This window comes from Solea senegalensis, linkage group LG11 (assembly GCF_019176455.1).
Source record: "Solea senegalensis isolate Sse05_10M linkage group LG11, IFAPA_SoseM_1, whole genome shotgun sequence".
Taxonomy (NCBI): domain Eukaryota; kingdom Metazoa; phylum Chordata; class Actinopteri; order Pleuronectiformes; family Soleidae; genus Solea; species Solea senegalensis.
This window is the reverse complement of record NC_058031.1, coordinates 10,698,134-10,713,966: the sequence shown is the minus strand read 5'-3', so window position 1 is coordinate 10,713,966 and position 15,833 is coordinate 10,698,134. Positions and strand designations below refer to the sequence as shown.

At 41.0% G+C, this 15,833-nt stretch overlaps 1 protein-coding gene across 4 annotated transcripts; it reads left to right on the top strand.

Moving 5' to 3' along the window:
* Positions 1–832: 832 nt before the first annotated feature.
* On the top strand, positions 833–15,393 carry LOC122777617 (vasopressin V2 receptor-like). 4 transcript variants are annotated; one of them, XM_044038949.1, is made up of 7 exons: positions 833–1,143; positions 2,112–2,187; positions 8,762–9,147; positions 9,584–9,829; positions 10,057–10,203; positions 11,282–11,855; positions 13,917–15,393. In XM_044038949.1, exons 3-7 carry the CDS (start codon positions 8,764–8,766, stop codon positions 14,114–14,116), a joined length of 1,551 nt encoding a protein of 516 aa, XP_043894884.1. In that variant the 5' UTR covers positions 833–1,143; positions 2,112–2,187; positions 8,762–8,763; the 3' UTR covers positions 14,117–15,393. The 4 variants fall into 4 exon arrangements, with proteins under 4 accessions (XP_043894884.1, XP_043894885.1, XP_043894886.1 ...); XM_044038950.1 differs by having other exon boundaries at positions 833–1,147; XM_044038951.1 differs by lacking the exon at positions 2,112–2,187.
* Positions 15,394–15,833: the final 440 nt, after the last annotated feature.

Genomic DNA, 15,833 nt, shown 5'->3' with positions numbered 1-15,833 from the left:
TGACTTGAACTTCCAAGAATAAAGTTGGATTATCATGTCGAGATTTAAGTCGACATGTAAAGACACAATGACTCGAACCTCGAGAATAAAGTTGACATGTCGATTGTGAGCGTTTGAACTGCTGAAACTCTTTTCTTGACTGGAAGTGATAAAAATATTAATTACGTAAAGTCTCTCTCTTTCATGACATTACCAACCACTCAGAACTCAAATCTTGAACCTGGACACCCAGTACCTGTCCTAATCCACAAAGTCTTCCAACTTTATTCTCGAAATTTCGAAATTTAATCTCAACACGTCGATTTACATCTCAATTTGATATTCCGGTTTAATCTTGGGATGTCGATTTAAATCTCGACTTGATATTCCAACTTGATCTTTGAAATTTCTGTTTAATATTGACATGATATTACAACTTTATTCTCCAAAATTCACATTTAATATCCATATCCATGTCGACATAAATCTCTAATTGATATTCCTACTTTACTCTCAAAATGTAGGCTTTAATCTCGTCATGGCAAAAAAATTGGCAAGAATGTCCTTCATGTGTGGCCCTAATATGTCAATTCTTCAGAAATGAGGTTGTTGAACTTGTTTTGGTCTTCATGAGGACTACTGGTCCTGACAAGCTCTGTGGTTACTGGCATAAGCACTGAGCTTGTCAGGACCAGTAATAATACACACACTCTTCATAGGTATGTTAACAGCTTGCCTTCAATCCTGGCTCCACCCTCAGTCCTAGAGGACAGGCTGTTTGACCCAGGAGGAGGAGGAGGAGGAGGAGATCGAGGGGGAGGTAAGAGCCAACGGAGCTGATACTCATTTCTGCTGCTGGTGTCGGGGGCTCAGCATATTGCAAGAGGGGCACAGGACGCACACGGCTGTCAAATGGATTAGGCAGGAAAACGGACCCACACCTCTGACTACAGTAGTGCAGGAGAATACAGTGAAAGGAGCCGCTCGCACCTGCGACGGAACTTTGTGAGAGAGAAGCTTTGATCTGACTTTAATGAAAACTCACTGATGTCCACTGCTTCATTCACTGTCAGCGGACAGAGGCTGGACGTGACAGCGCGGATGATGTGAATCTTTTCGGGGGAACTTTTCGTCACGGAGCTGCATCTTTGAAGTGGACCATTTGTGAGTAAGCGCGTTTTATTTACTCTCTGGACATTGTTTGACTTGATGACTCTTGTGTCACGTGTTAACTGTACAGTTTATTATACACCTGACTTTGAATAACAAATCTGTAGCAATTGTTCTCTTGTCGGCGAAAACTCAGCGTTAAACTTGCGACTCGCTATTTGTTTACGGACTAATCAGGTCATTTCTGTGCGCTCCATAAATTAGGTTTCCTAACTTTAATATGATATTTTAACATATTACATGTTTTTTATGATATTTTTCTTGCTAACATTTATAATTAACCTATTCTTATTCAGAGATGTTGTCGTTATTATTTTTATAGATTTTTATAGAGATTTATTCCATATCTACTGTAAGTTATTTAGTTCCAACAAAGTGTAATAATGAATTTATGTGTTGATTATGAATTGACTTACTTACTTAATATAATTGGAAAAAAAATAGATTTATATTATCTTTATATTGGCAGTGTCATCTGTTTAAGCGATAAAATGTCAACTTAAGATGACTTTCAAAATATAATAGCTTACGTGAAGTCAATACACTTCCTTTTCGTAATTTGGTTAATAAATTGCGCTGCAGCAATTAAATGATTACTAATTAATTACTAAATTGCTGGCCAAAAAAAGAGAGAAGAAATTCTGGTTATGTTGGTTCTCTCAGCCAACAAAGTGACTGTCCAAGTATCCTTGGACTGTGGACAAAAAACGGAAGAAAAAAACAGTTTACTGCAATTTATGGATAAAACCCAATAGTTGCAGTCCTAACATAGAGTGTCTCTGACATACTGCAGGTGCTCTGATTTTATGGCAGAGTATGATTGCAAATGCATATGTTCCCCTGAGTGAAAAAAAGAAAAAAAGAAAAGCTCAAGGGTGATGTCAGATTGTTAATGTGATCTGCTCTATCATTTACTGTTAATGGATTGTGTTGGTGACAGCTCTTAATACTTTGTCCCATAGTCACCGATTGCAGAGCAAAAACACACCAAGGGTAAAGGACACGCATGAGAAAGGCTTACCATGCACTGAGAACAAGGTGAGAGGAGACAGGATCATACATAGTATACTCACCTGGGGGGGTGTTCTTTCTCATTGTGTGTGTACAGTATATGTACGGGTGTTTGTGTGTCTGTTTCTTGTCATCCCGGCCTGTATTTTTATTTTTATTTTTTTTTAAATACAAACCCATGGTCTGCAGATGATTAGAAAAAATGATGTGAGGTCACGGACTGTGCATGTGTATGTGGTGCACACAAGTATGTGTCTTCAAAGCTCATTGATTTATTAGTGCCTGACTTTTCAAATATTATTTTCAAAATAAAAATGGAAATAAAAAAGCAGTGAAGCTGTGATTGAGGAGGGAATTCTCAGTGGCGCTTGTCTTGTTGGTTTTTCACTAATGTAAATTCTATTGTATGATTACATAAATCCACTGGGGTGGAACCAACGAATAATTTTTGTGTCCGAGAGGACAGTCAACGTTTAAAAAGGGGGGGTTTCAATTTAGTCTCTTTCTTAACAGGGAATCAGTTATAGTATCTATTTCATTGTATGACATGGATCAGACCATATCAACTTCATACCTCAGGGCTTGTTTTTACACCGAGGCACAGTTTCCATTCCTCAGGACTGAACTTTACTATTTATCGTTATGTGTGAAGAAGAGGGTCCCTGTTTTGTTTAGGGCAGATGCTCATTGGAAGTATGCTGGTTAATGATACATAACGAGAAAAACAGCCATCCGTCTTTTAAACAGGCTTTATCAGTGCTGATAAGGGGACTTGGACCTTCTTCCTCTCCAGACCTTTTGAGTTTTGTCCAACAGTCGACATATTATGGAAACAAACTCACAGCGACATTTGTGAATACAACATTGAGTGAGTTCTGCAGCGCACACAAACTTACATGAGGGCAAGTAATGACTGTATTAGTGTGTGCAATGAGGTGTGGTCCCACATAATTAACATTTAATGGGCTTTTCGGGCAAGACAGTATTAGAACAAAGTGTTTAGTTGCTCATAGGGGCTGCGGTCTTTGGTGAACACCAGAACCTTAATGACACCCACTGGAAGAGAACAATGATTCCTGGAGACAGAGGTGTGAATCCGATTACACCAGTACAGACTGAAAAGCATAAATTCTTATATATCAAGCATCCACCTGTCATTGAAGGGGCTCTTCAGAGAGTGGATTTATGCTGCATATGACAGCAAATGGGGACTTAAATTACTGATATGTGCGCCGCGAAGAAGAACTTAAGGTCATATCTGCTTTTATCGTGCAGTTGCAGTGTCACACAGTGCACCATGTACAACACGTGACTCGTCCGGGGCTTTATTGTGTAACAATCCATTGATTGGCTTGTAAATAAAGTCTGTTGCCCATGCAGACAAATGAGAATGAGGGCTCACATAAATCACACGGTGTGAATATAATGTTCGATTCAAAAACAAATTTCCAGTCGACTCAGATGCCAAGTGGTTCAGGTGTTTTCATCTGCCAGGATCTTTTAATGAGGCCGATAATTAAAATTTAACTAAAATAATCAGCACACATCACGACCTGTCTTTCTGAGAGGGAGTGATCCTCGGCAACGTCGGGGGGGAATGGTTGGTTTGGGCATGAATGTGAAATAACAGGTGAAAGGCTAAAACAGACAAAAGGATGAAGCAAAGGGGAATTAGCGACAGGTTGTTTGAGTGTACACAGGCACGCTAATGAGGACAGAGAGGGTGTCATTAATCAGATTGGGTCAAACGTGGTCAAAGGGAACTAAGAAAACGACTGACATTCACACACAAGACAAAAACACGCTACTTTTTGCCTTAGAAATGTGTAACTGACTTAAGCCTAGACATGTCAGCTGATTAAATCACAATCACAGAGAATTTCCACATTTTCTCCTCACGTCACACCACACTCTAAAGTTAGGTCATTTGGAATCGCTGTTACATGACACAGTTTTTACCAAAACGTGTATGAACACCAAGAAAACTGGACGGACATGCTGAAAGATGTGAATGCTTGGAAGCTATATGTTTTCTAGCGGATAGTAACTACCTGTTTTTGTCAGCCCTGAGGCGCTGCAGGAACAGTGGAACAGAATGGAGACGACAAGAAAGATGCTTCCACACCAGTTAGCCTCTGGAGGGGAAGGAGAGGCAGGGATTGACTCTGTCATTAATCAGAGTGAAAGCTTTAAAGTAAAGGGAGGAAGCAAGACTCTGCACTAACTACTAAAAGCAGTGTCTACAGTCCTTCCAGTAGAAAGACGGAATAATTTGTGTTTTACATTAAGTCAATCAGACAGATGGGACTGCTGTGCAGTGCTTGTGTTATTAAGGAGAGAGCAAAGCAGAATACATTTGCAGAGACATGGGTTTATAAAGTGAACCTTAAACGGCATCCATTTACTTTCTCTATGTACCCTCAGATGAAGGAATTCCCTCTGTGGACAGGAAATGTCAAAGTTCTGAGCTGTCCATTGGTCTCCTATAGTGGAAACAAAGAGCAATTTAAACATAAACTGTCTTGATTTTTTTTTTTTGGATTCATGCACGATGCAAATGAGGCATGGTCATATTGTATTTGGAGATAATAATATGTGGACCCCGGGAGATGGAAGCTAGACTTTCTCTGAGTAAATCGTTTCACACACTTTCTCCACAGAGAAGTCTTGACACCATTACAGAAAGTTCTTCCTGCCAGTTGTTAATCCTCTTATTGCATTTCATTGAATGAAATTTGTGGCTATTAGTTTTGCATTACTGTAACACGGTGGATTAATTTCTTAGATCGCAGTCTTATAATGCTTCCCTAAATCCTTATACATGGACAAAGGGATACTTGAAAGAGGAGATTTTATATAAGAAATTGGTCACATGGGCAAATATATATATTATGAGATTATATGGAGACCATAAAGGATTGTGGCCGCACAAAGAATCCTCTCATAAATGATGCTGTAATTACAGAGAGGGGCACAAGGTTCCTCAGGGCCCAACAAAGAGAGGCCGCAAGATTCCTTGATGGTAAAAGACTCTGTTGTCTAAACTAAACTGTCTCTAATTAAAGAACAACTTCAAAAAAAGAAACATTAATAAAGAGATAATAATAATAATAATAATAAAGATTATAATTAGCTTTGATTTGAGCAATCAAAGTAATACAGGTTTTGTTTTGGTTGTGGTGTTGTGGTGTTGGTGTTGTGGTTGCCTGGTGTGGCAGCAAAGATTCTCTCAAACATCAATCCACTCAGATTCTCTGCCTCTCATTTTAGGCTACACCTTCATGGTCCAGCTGACTTGGCTTGTCACGCATTTGTTTGAATACATTTCTCTGACAAAGCCAGCATGTAAGGCACATGTTGACAGTGTGTTCAGCTGTGTTATTCGTGCCCAGCGACGTCTACACTAGTATGAGCAAAGTGACCAACAGGTCACAGTAGAGTAGTGACAGAAACCTTGTAAAGTCTTTTTAGTCACACTCAGTTGCACAATACTATCGACTAAAGTCTTCTTTCTATTTTTAGACACGGAAAATATCCAGACACCCATTGAGCACACATGTATACCTAAGCACTCCTTGCTCATTAGTCAAAATAAAACAATAATATAGTTTTAATCAACTCACACTCTGTGATGACTAACTGAACAAAGGCCTCCTTAGAGCAACTTCTTTCTCCTCATCTTGTGTTTATCTTTATTCTTTTACAATCTCTGGCAGTTTTTTCTTTCTTTTCCTAAACCTTGTCTGTATTGCATTCTTTCATCTTGGGCCCTTCTTTCTCCCTTTGTTTTTACTACATGCTGTTTATTTGACTAAGCGTGCCCACGGCATCCCACGACTCCACTTCTCTCTGTCATCTCAATCTTATCAACTTTCTGTTCTTTTGAAACATTTATTTATAAGCAAGGAAAAATAAACTCAAAATGTATTGAGATCTACAGTGTGACTGGTCGGAAGGAAAAGAATGCCTGAGAGAATGGCGAGGGTGGGGGGGGCAAAAATGATGGGACGAGAGCCATTACATGAGCAGAGGTATAAAGGTGGTGGGATAGAAGGAGAAAGCTGTCAAGTCAACCTTGAGAAAAACAAGCAAGAAAAAAAACAGAATTGGATTTGCATCAAACACAAATGGAAGCTTTGAGTCGGACAAACATGCACACTGAACACTTATTACAAAATTGGAGACACACAACAACATTCACAGGGCATAACAGCATTCACATGGCGGCATGATTTGTACCGTGTGTTTCCAGACGGATTTTTTATTTTTTTATTTGACTGTCTCAACCAGTTCACCAATTAAGAACGCCAGCTCCAGAGCACAGTGATGCAGTTGTGAGCACTGGTGCCTCACAATGAGAAGGTTCTTTGTTCGAATTCCATTTCACCCAGATACTTGCACCTGGAGATTGTCATTAGGTTAATTGAATACTCTGAAGTGAAGGTAGGTGTGATTGTGAGTGTGCCTGGGTGTTTACGTCTGTTACGTGTCCAGTGTTAGCATGGACTGGCTTTTTTTATCATGAGAGAAGACAAAGGAGTCATCAAACATGATGAAAACATCCTGGGTAAGCATGTTGTGCAAAACATCATTAACCCGCACTTGAAACACAGCTGGTGCATTAGTTAATAGGAACAGCATCACAGTGTTATCTTAACCACTGGAGCATTAAAAGCAGTATTCAACTCGTCTCCTCCCATCTAAACAGATGGGAAGCATTTCTATGATCAAACTTGGAAACTTCAAAAGCTAAAGAAAAACAAAAATGGGAAGGGTTGGACTACTTGTTTTGGATGCTAATGTTGTTGATTCCATGACATGACAATGCAGGAATGGGGTTTCTTTAAGTTTATATTGGTGAAGAGGAAGGACAATAGTTCCAGCCTTCAAGGAGGCTGAGGGGGTATTTGTCAAATGACTCCCTCTGAGATAGGGTGTACTGTATATATGATACGCTATAGGATGTCTATAGGGGGAGCCCTAAAGGTGGAGCAGGTCTAACAGGCAGTCGCATTTGTGATGAGGTGGGAGGGAAATAGTGCAGGACTTGCTGGAGACTTTTGGTAACGAGGAACTGGACTCCAGAGTCGAAAAAGGGTCACAAAAGGCTTTACAGGGAAACAGTTTGATACTCAGGAATTCAAATAACAGGCAAGCAAACAAATCAGGACAGATGAGGCAGATGAGGTCAAAAATACTCAGTCAGGTATAAATAAACCCCAATATATAGAAACTGTGACTAAAGCCTGCTCAGTTTGTTTTGGAATAAGTAAAACAAACAAGATTGGAGACAATGAGACACAGGTGTCTCTCATTAGGACATAAAAGTTAATCACATCAGCGTGAAACACATGCGGTCAGGAAGCGGTATCCGGAACAAGAGAGAGGAGTGAAGGCAAAATAAAACAGGAAATGCTGTCAGCAGAGAAAATAAACGAAAGCATGACCTTGAGCAGTGTTTCCCAGTCCTTATTATCCTCGGGGACTCCTGTCCTGCACGTTTAGATGCTGCCCTGCTCCAACACACCTGATTCAAATGGTCAGCTCGTCATCAAGCTCTGCAAAAGCCTGATAAAGACCCATTCGTTTGAATCAGGTGTTTTGGAGCAGGGCAAAAACATTAGCCTGTCTCTGACTGTTTTGGCTTCCAGGGGCACAACTATCCAACATCTTCACTTTTATGATGAAAAGAGACAGTTTTCTGATGTATTGCCTGATTTACATGTTCCTGTGACATTTCTTCTTTGGCATCGCATAGGTCCGGATCATTTTGCTCCATTAGCTCCATTAGCTCTGTCTGATTTTTGAGTGATCGTGTCTGCATCCAGATCCAAATTGATGTGAGTTTTTTTTGACTTGATGTAGTGGCAAACTTAATTCCAAAGCCACCCAAAGTTGTTAGCTGTAGGCAGGTTCCTATGTGCTTGACTCGTAGGTACTGTTTTAATTGCTCAATCACCAAGGCAAGGAAGACTCACGTATGTGCAAGGGTTTGCACATTTATTTCCACTTGCCGTACATCCAGGTTACACTTCCATCCACATATATCCAAGCCTCTCTCGGATCAACAACACATAGAAATATTCCCTTGATGTCCCAGGTTGTGAATGACGATCTATAGATTTAACAGTAACATAAAGAAACCTTTTTACAACAAACCTAGCACAGCTTCTAACGGACACGTCCACCAGCGCACATTGCTAGATATTTTCCAGTACTTATTTACCTATACCTCTATCATAGCTGTCAAAGGTATTGAGGGTCCAATTCAGCAATTCAGCAGATGGGTCAAAAAACAAAGAGCTCCTACAGGCTAATGTATCAACATGTATCCCCAAAAGATCTGTGTATTTTGCTTGTATTTTCAGTAGTAGGATGACAATTAAATCACTCAGCTGACAAATCTAAGGGCAAATTATGGAAATGTAATAAAGGGGTCAGATGGGATGCAGATCATTTGATAATTCAAAACAAGTAAATGATTTATAAAATAAAATCTAAACATAGACAGTCTCATGACCCTGCATCAGCTTAAATCCTGCTGACCATTTTACGGAGAGCACCACAAAATACTTAAATGAATACTTTGTTTGTCTTACAGGAATGGAAAGCATCAGCGTGGACACAGACTGGGATGGGTTAGCTCCGTCCTCTCTGGTCACTGCTGGAAGGAATAACTTCTCAACCTCATCCTTTTTTGTGTCTGAGCTGAACTCATACAACACTTCTCACAGTGGGGGATCCTTCTTCGGAATCTTCCCCGAGAATGGTTCCACCACCACACCTCATACACTGCCCCAGCCCAGGTCCAGGGACCTGGGCCTGGCAAGGGCAGAGATCGCCGTGCTCGGGGTGGTGCTGGCGTTTACCACCCTGGGGAACAGCTTTGTCCTGTGGGTGCTGCTGAGGAGGAGGAAGCAAAATGCACCCATGCATGTGTTCATGGTCAACCTGTGCGTGGCTGACTTAGTGGTGGCCCTCTTTCAGGTCAGATCATAAGCTACATTAGTGGAGTTAGTAGAGCCAGTGAAGGAAAACATGTTTGTTTGTGTGTCTGTGTAAATTACTTTATGTTTTGTATTGTAAAAGAGCAAAACAACTATGGCCCAGTTGTGTCAATAATGTTTCAGAAATGTCCTAAATCAGCTGGCCAATGTATTTTAGTGGTTTCAACTTTAAACACGTGCATGCTTGAGTAAAAATGAACAACAGTGCTTTTGTTTATGGCAATGAAAGAAAATGTCACATGGCACACTAACAGTGTGGCTCATTTATGCTGTTTTTGGATCAAAGTGCAGGTGTATTAGATGAATGTAGTAAAATCAGGTGATAGAAAAACAACCTATTCTTGTTTACTCATTTGTAGGTACCAAAGGATTAAAAATGTTTTACATTAACAGCTGTTTCTTTTTTTTAAATTCAGGTTCTACCCCAGCTGATATGGGACATCACGGAGAGGTTTCAGGGACCAGACTTGCTTTGCCGGTCCATCAAGTACTTGCAGATTGTAGGCATGTTTGCTTCCTCTTATATGATAGTTGCCATGACAGTAGACCGGCACCATGCCATCTGCTGTCCCTTGCAGGCCTACCGTGGGGGGGCCATGTCCCGCTGGAACACCCCTGTCATCATTGCTTGGGCTCTGTCACTAATCCTCAGCATACCACAGGTAGGGACGAGTGAACACACAGGAAATTAAAACCCTTTCTCACATGCCCATACACACACAGATATACTCTGCTCTGTGGGCGTTCACACCCTGATTTCTGCAGCACAACTCAAGGTGCCGGTCTGTTTTTAGCTCAGTGAGGTCATTGCAGGTCAGCTAATGGAGGAAGATGCTGACAGTCATGTATGCGGGAGTGCTGACCACCCTCCTTTTGTTCGGTCTGTTAGGTGTTTATCTTCTCTCGCACGGAAGTGGCTCCTGGAGAGTATGAATGCTGGGGTCACTTTGCTGAGCTGTGGGGGCTGAAGGCCTACATCACTTGGATGACGGTGGCAGTCTTCATCCTGCCGGCTCTCATCATTACCATCTGTCAGGTAATAGTATGGCCGGACTCACAATCTCCATGCAACATCCACAAAGACTATTGTATGCAGCATAATCTAGTATTGAAGGATGTGGCATGAACGCAATGCTGTTTTGTTTTCATGGGGGGTGTATGTGGCAGGCATTGTTTGATAACCCGTGGGGGAGAGCGGTTGGTTTTATGTAGCATCTCATGGCAGAGAGGTATTCTTGACTGACTCCCATCGGCCCTGCTGCTCTATTTAGGGAAAGATATTTCCATGGTCCAGCTCTATCGCCTAATTAACACAGCGCTTTCAGGACTACTGCTGAGATGGGTGCTCAGAAAATCTGTCCACTCAGAACCTCCTGCTAGAAAGTGGAACGAACCAGATCTGTGCCAAACATAGTATATCTGACCTTTTTTCCATCATCACATTTCAGAATGACCCTCATGCAGAGGATAAAGCAGTAGGAGATGGATGGATGGACATTTCAAAATGAGCGGCCTCTTTTTGAGAAATATGATGTAGATTTTGCAGATGGAAATAATTTGAATAGCATGCACCTAACTTGGAAACACATGGAACAGTGAATTAGCGAGGAGAGTTCAATCAAATAGTGCCCCCCCTAAAAGTAAAAGAAATAACAGTTGGCAACAAGAATCCTCAATTTCTGAAAAAAAAATAGTGGAAAAATAGCAAGAAAGCAAGTATGAATCACCATTCACTGGTTGATTACAAATTGTTATTTTAGTTGCTCAGGAGAATGAGGAGATTTCTTTCTAATGTAATATAATTTTATGATCGTCTTATTGTAGCAAAGTTGTGAAATAGTTGTTTTTATAGGCTATATAAATGTCCGGCCATGATTTATGGCTGATGGTGAAGACTTACACAAGCTCTCCTTCATATTAAGTTTCCTGTCACTGTTACAGAAAGAAAAAAATGTTTAAAAAAATGATTTTATACAAGAGCAAAGACAAGCATCGGAGTGTGACATGAGCCAGACAAAAAACGTAATCCTCAGGCACACAAAGCTTTGCATGCTGGAATGTCTTGCTTCACGTATTAAACAGTTGTAATTTGTGATATTATCCATGTCTTTCAGATAAGAATCTTCAGAGAGATTCACAACAATATCTACCTGAAGTCAGAGAGGGTGGTGATGGCTGAGATGAAAAAGAATGAAGTCTTTTTCCGCTTCCACGGCTTTAAAAAGGAGGATGAGAGGAGCAGGGAGAGAGGAAGACGGACATCCGGAGGTGGGGGCAGGGATGGGAGAGTAGTTCAGCTGCTAAAGGGTGCGAATAACAGCCCTCACAGTAACATACACAACAGCCAAGTGGGTGAGTGTTATGAATATGCACCACCAGCTATTCAGTATAACAGCTGCCATGGTGAACATGTAACAACAACAACATCGCCATCGCAGCAGCAAATGCTGAACAGCTCCGATTGCCAAGAGTCCTACACATCTCACGAGCTGGCCTCAGACTCACCCCGCTGCTCCCTTGACTACGTCCCCCCTCCCCCTCCAACCGTGCCACCTCCAAGCATCACCAAAGCCATGTCCAAGACAGTGAGGATGACTCTGGTCATTGTGCTTGTCTACACGATCTGCTGGTCACCATTCTTCATCGTTCAGTTGTGGGCAGCCTGGGACCCCAACCCTCCAGACCAAGGTCAGTCACATACATGTTCCATGGCGTGGTTAAGACCTGATTGCAACGAGTGTTTCCCTATCTTTGCAACATGCATTTCAGCCTCAAACAAACAAACAAACGAAAAAAGGAAAGATGAATCGCTTGGGTTGTTTTTCTCAGATGTATTGATCCTCGGTCAGTTTTGCCCTTTTAGCGGCCAAAGAACTATAGCCTCTGATCAATGCTGTCCATCGTACTCGGTCTAAATATAGTGTCATTATTCTAAAGATAAACACGACAACCAACCTCTGAATGATGACACCACAAACAGCATCTGGAGATGTATTTACTGGCAGCCAGAGATGAAGGAAGTGGAGCTTTAGGTTTAGCCTGACAGTATGGACCGTCTGTATCCTCTGATCTGAAGCTAAAGACAAACACCTCGGGGGCCAGTAAATAAATGTTTATATCCTCTGCTGACTCTGCACTATAACCAGATGTGGACATTTCATCAACAACAATCGGAGCCAGCAGATTGCTCACTGTGAAAATCATAAGCAGACACACACAGAGCAAGCCACGTAAGCTTGCTCACACAGACGAGCCGGCACATGTACAGTGCACATGTACAGTGCACATGCAGTCACCTACAAGTATGCATACACATGAAGGATCCTGGCAGAAAGCTACACACACTCACACAGATTCGCACACCTATCCATGTAAGGACACTACACTGACTTCCATTCATTTGGTCAGCCTTATCCCTAACCATAACCAGCTCATGCCTAACCCTGACCTTAACCTACCCACAATTCAAATCCAAGGCCCAGACTTAATCCAGTTCCTAAGAAATTACATTTAGGTTGCCTAATTTGGACCAGACTTTGGTATCAGTAAGGACAGTGTCAGTGGCCAGTGTTTATGCCAGAAAAGGTCCGAAAGAGGCAGCAACTACAAGTGCACACATACGCTCGCACAAAATTTGATTATCGTCAATTTTGAATTCCAAAAATCAGTTTGCCCTTTTCCGTTGTCCTCGACTGGCTGCAGTAAAATAAGAATGTTTTCTTAATGACATAAGACTTATTATTAGCATAACATTAACAGAAAAACGAAAAAGGGAAGGTTTTGTCCCTCTGAGATACAGACTATCCTTTTGCAATTTCCAAAGGAAATAAAATGAAAAACAATTATGCTGAATGGTTTATATTCAATCTGAATAGCTGTTTTGTAGATTTATGGTTGTTTCATAAGAGACAGCAGAAAAAATATGTGGTCTGTAATGTGATTAGGCCACAGCTGGAGGAACAATCTCCTATAGCTCACAAACTGTACATGTAACAGTTCACACTTTTGTTTATATATATATATATACAGTATATTTAAAAAAAATTTCAAGTGCAGTGAAGTGCAGTGTTGCACAACATTAGCCTTTGCAGTATGCAATTTAGAATTTGAAGGTAAAACTTAACATTAAAGTTCAGTAACAACATGGTAATAAGGAGCTAAATTAATGTAATGTCATTGTATTTGGGGCGAAGGATAGCTCAGTGGTAGAGCGCGTCGTCTTTCAACTCAAAGGTTGTGGATTTGATTTTGTTTACCATTTCTAATTTCCATTTCTGCAATAACAAAAGTAATAGTGTGGTAATAGATAATATTACAGTGATACTACGTTATTTACAGGCAAATACCCAGGTAACAGTTTGATAATGGCAATTACTACAAGTTATCATCAGTGTATTGAATCAAAAATGATTATTACTCTATTATAAAGTTGAAATGTAATCCTCCTTTATGTCTCACATACATTTTTAGTCATTATTATCGAGCCATTATTTGGTGATGACTCAAGAAAGAAGATGGTATTACCATAATATTACTTTCCATTTACAAAATGACTACTACAGGATTACCATATAGTTACTGTACTGTAATGTAGTGTGTTAACAATTTAAAAACATCAATAGCTTTGTATACAACATACAACAAGTGCAGCGTAAAAAAAACACATTTTTGTGTTGGTATAATTACTACATGTACTGTATGTGTTTTTACTGTGTCCTCATGTGTCCGGTGTGACTGTGTCCACTGCAGGAGTGGCCTTCACTATCCTGATGCTGCTGGCCAGTCTGAACTCGTGCACCAACCCGTGGATCTACACAGCTTTCTCCAGCAGCGTGTCCAGAGAGCTGCAGAAACTGCTGCACTGTTGGTCACGACCGGGCCGCCGGGGCTCGCTGCCCGACGACTCCACCACAACACACACTTCCACCACCAAGGACAACCTGTACTGACAGACACTGATGTAGCAGAAACATGACATTTTTCAGAAGACCTGTATGGGGGCATATGCTCAGAGCAAGGTCAAGGCCCCCACCACCACCACAACCATCTCTACCATGGCAGCCCGAGAACAGAAAGCGATGACCTCCACCAGATGTTTCCAACAACAAAGGAGCTGTACCGTCAACATGACGTCTGTGTGTTATCGCCTGCCTTCTGCACCTCAGCAGTAAAGAAGGGTGTCATTGAAGATGTCAACACCACTTTACGAGCACACCGTGGAATATAGAGTGGGAGTCAGCAACGGCATCTGCAATATAAAATGTCCTTGAGAGTAAAGACATTTTCACCCCTGTTGTATAAGCCTGCTGCATTGATCTGTATGAGAAACTCAGCCCTGCGCAGACAGAGCAGAGCAGCAGGAATGCAAAGGGTGGATCACCACATTAATAATTTTACGGCACGCCTAATGTACAAGGCAGAAGACAAAGCCGTGGGAGCAGTGAAAACAAACCAGAAGGCGACAGGAGAGAGCGAGAGAGAAAGACAGAGAGAACGAGACTGCTGTTGGACAGAGAACAGACGGGGGATGACTTGGATGTTCCAGCTGCAGGAGTCGTCCTAAGGAACATTGTGGTTGAAATCTAATAATGTGAACAAACTTTGTTAAATCTAAGAAAGTAGATTAGGGATGGTGGATACTTGAGTCTGAATTCATATTCGCTCAGGAGAAATCAGGTTCTAATAAAACAATAGTGATTTGTGAGCAGGATGGTAGGACATTATGTGTGGACAGTGCAGTGCAGTACAGTCAACACACACACACACGCCTCCCCCTTATAGTATCGGAGTATTGTGGATGAATCTGCACACAAAGGAACAGAAGTTGAGGGTCAGGCCCTGGACAATTCAGGTTTCCACAACCAATGTGTTTTGTACAAACACGACATACAAGGTACACAAAATTGCCTTCCTGTCTTTATGCCGTGAAATTATGAAGCACGAAGACACAGGAAGGAAAACCAACAGTAAACACTCAGCAGCATTCCATGGACAACGATGAGCTCTGTAACATGTATTTATTGACAATGTAAGGCACATTATTATATTATGTTACATTTTATGTAAGATAAATGTTGAATGTATATCACACAAACACAATGGTCCGATATGTGTAAGAGAAACAAGGAGATGCCAAACCAAAGTTGTTGTTTGTTTTTTTTTGTTTTTTTTGAAAGCTGCACTGTTCCAGGTCTTAACGGTAGAGCTATTGCAAAGTGTATCAAAGCTACATAGAAACAACTGCACATCATTTTCACTGCATGTCAGTTTCAGGACAGTGATAATACTCCCAGTCAAAGCCAAGTGCCTGTCATGCCAGTAGACATTTTTAGAGGGACCTCCCTCACTGGGTTAATCTTATTCTTAGACAGAGTTGCCACCAGAGCAGAGATCACTCACTGTGTCATGTCACATCATGAGCCATGTGTTGTTTTATCTCTTTATTTATTGTTGCATAAATGCAAAATATACATGTGTTTCAGTTTCTGTTTCTGCCTTTTGCTCATGTTTATTTTATTTTATATGACTGGTTGATTGCATAACGCTCAACTGGCAGATGAAAAAAAATAATATTATCACATTTGTGTTGTAAAATGACGGCAAATATAAACCACTGAAAACACAATAGGTAACGTAATAACTTTCCGTTCATAAAATTAGATTAGA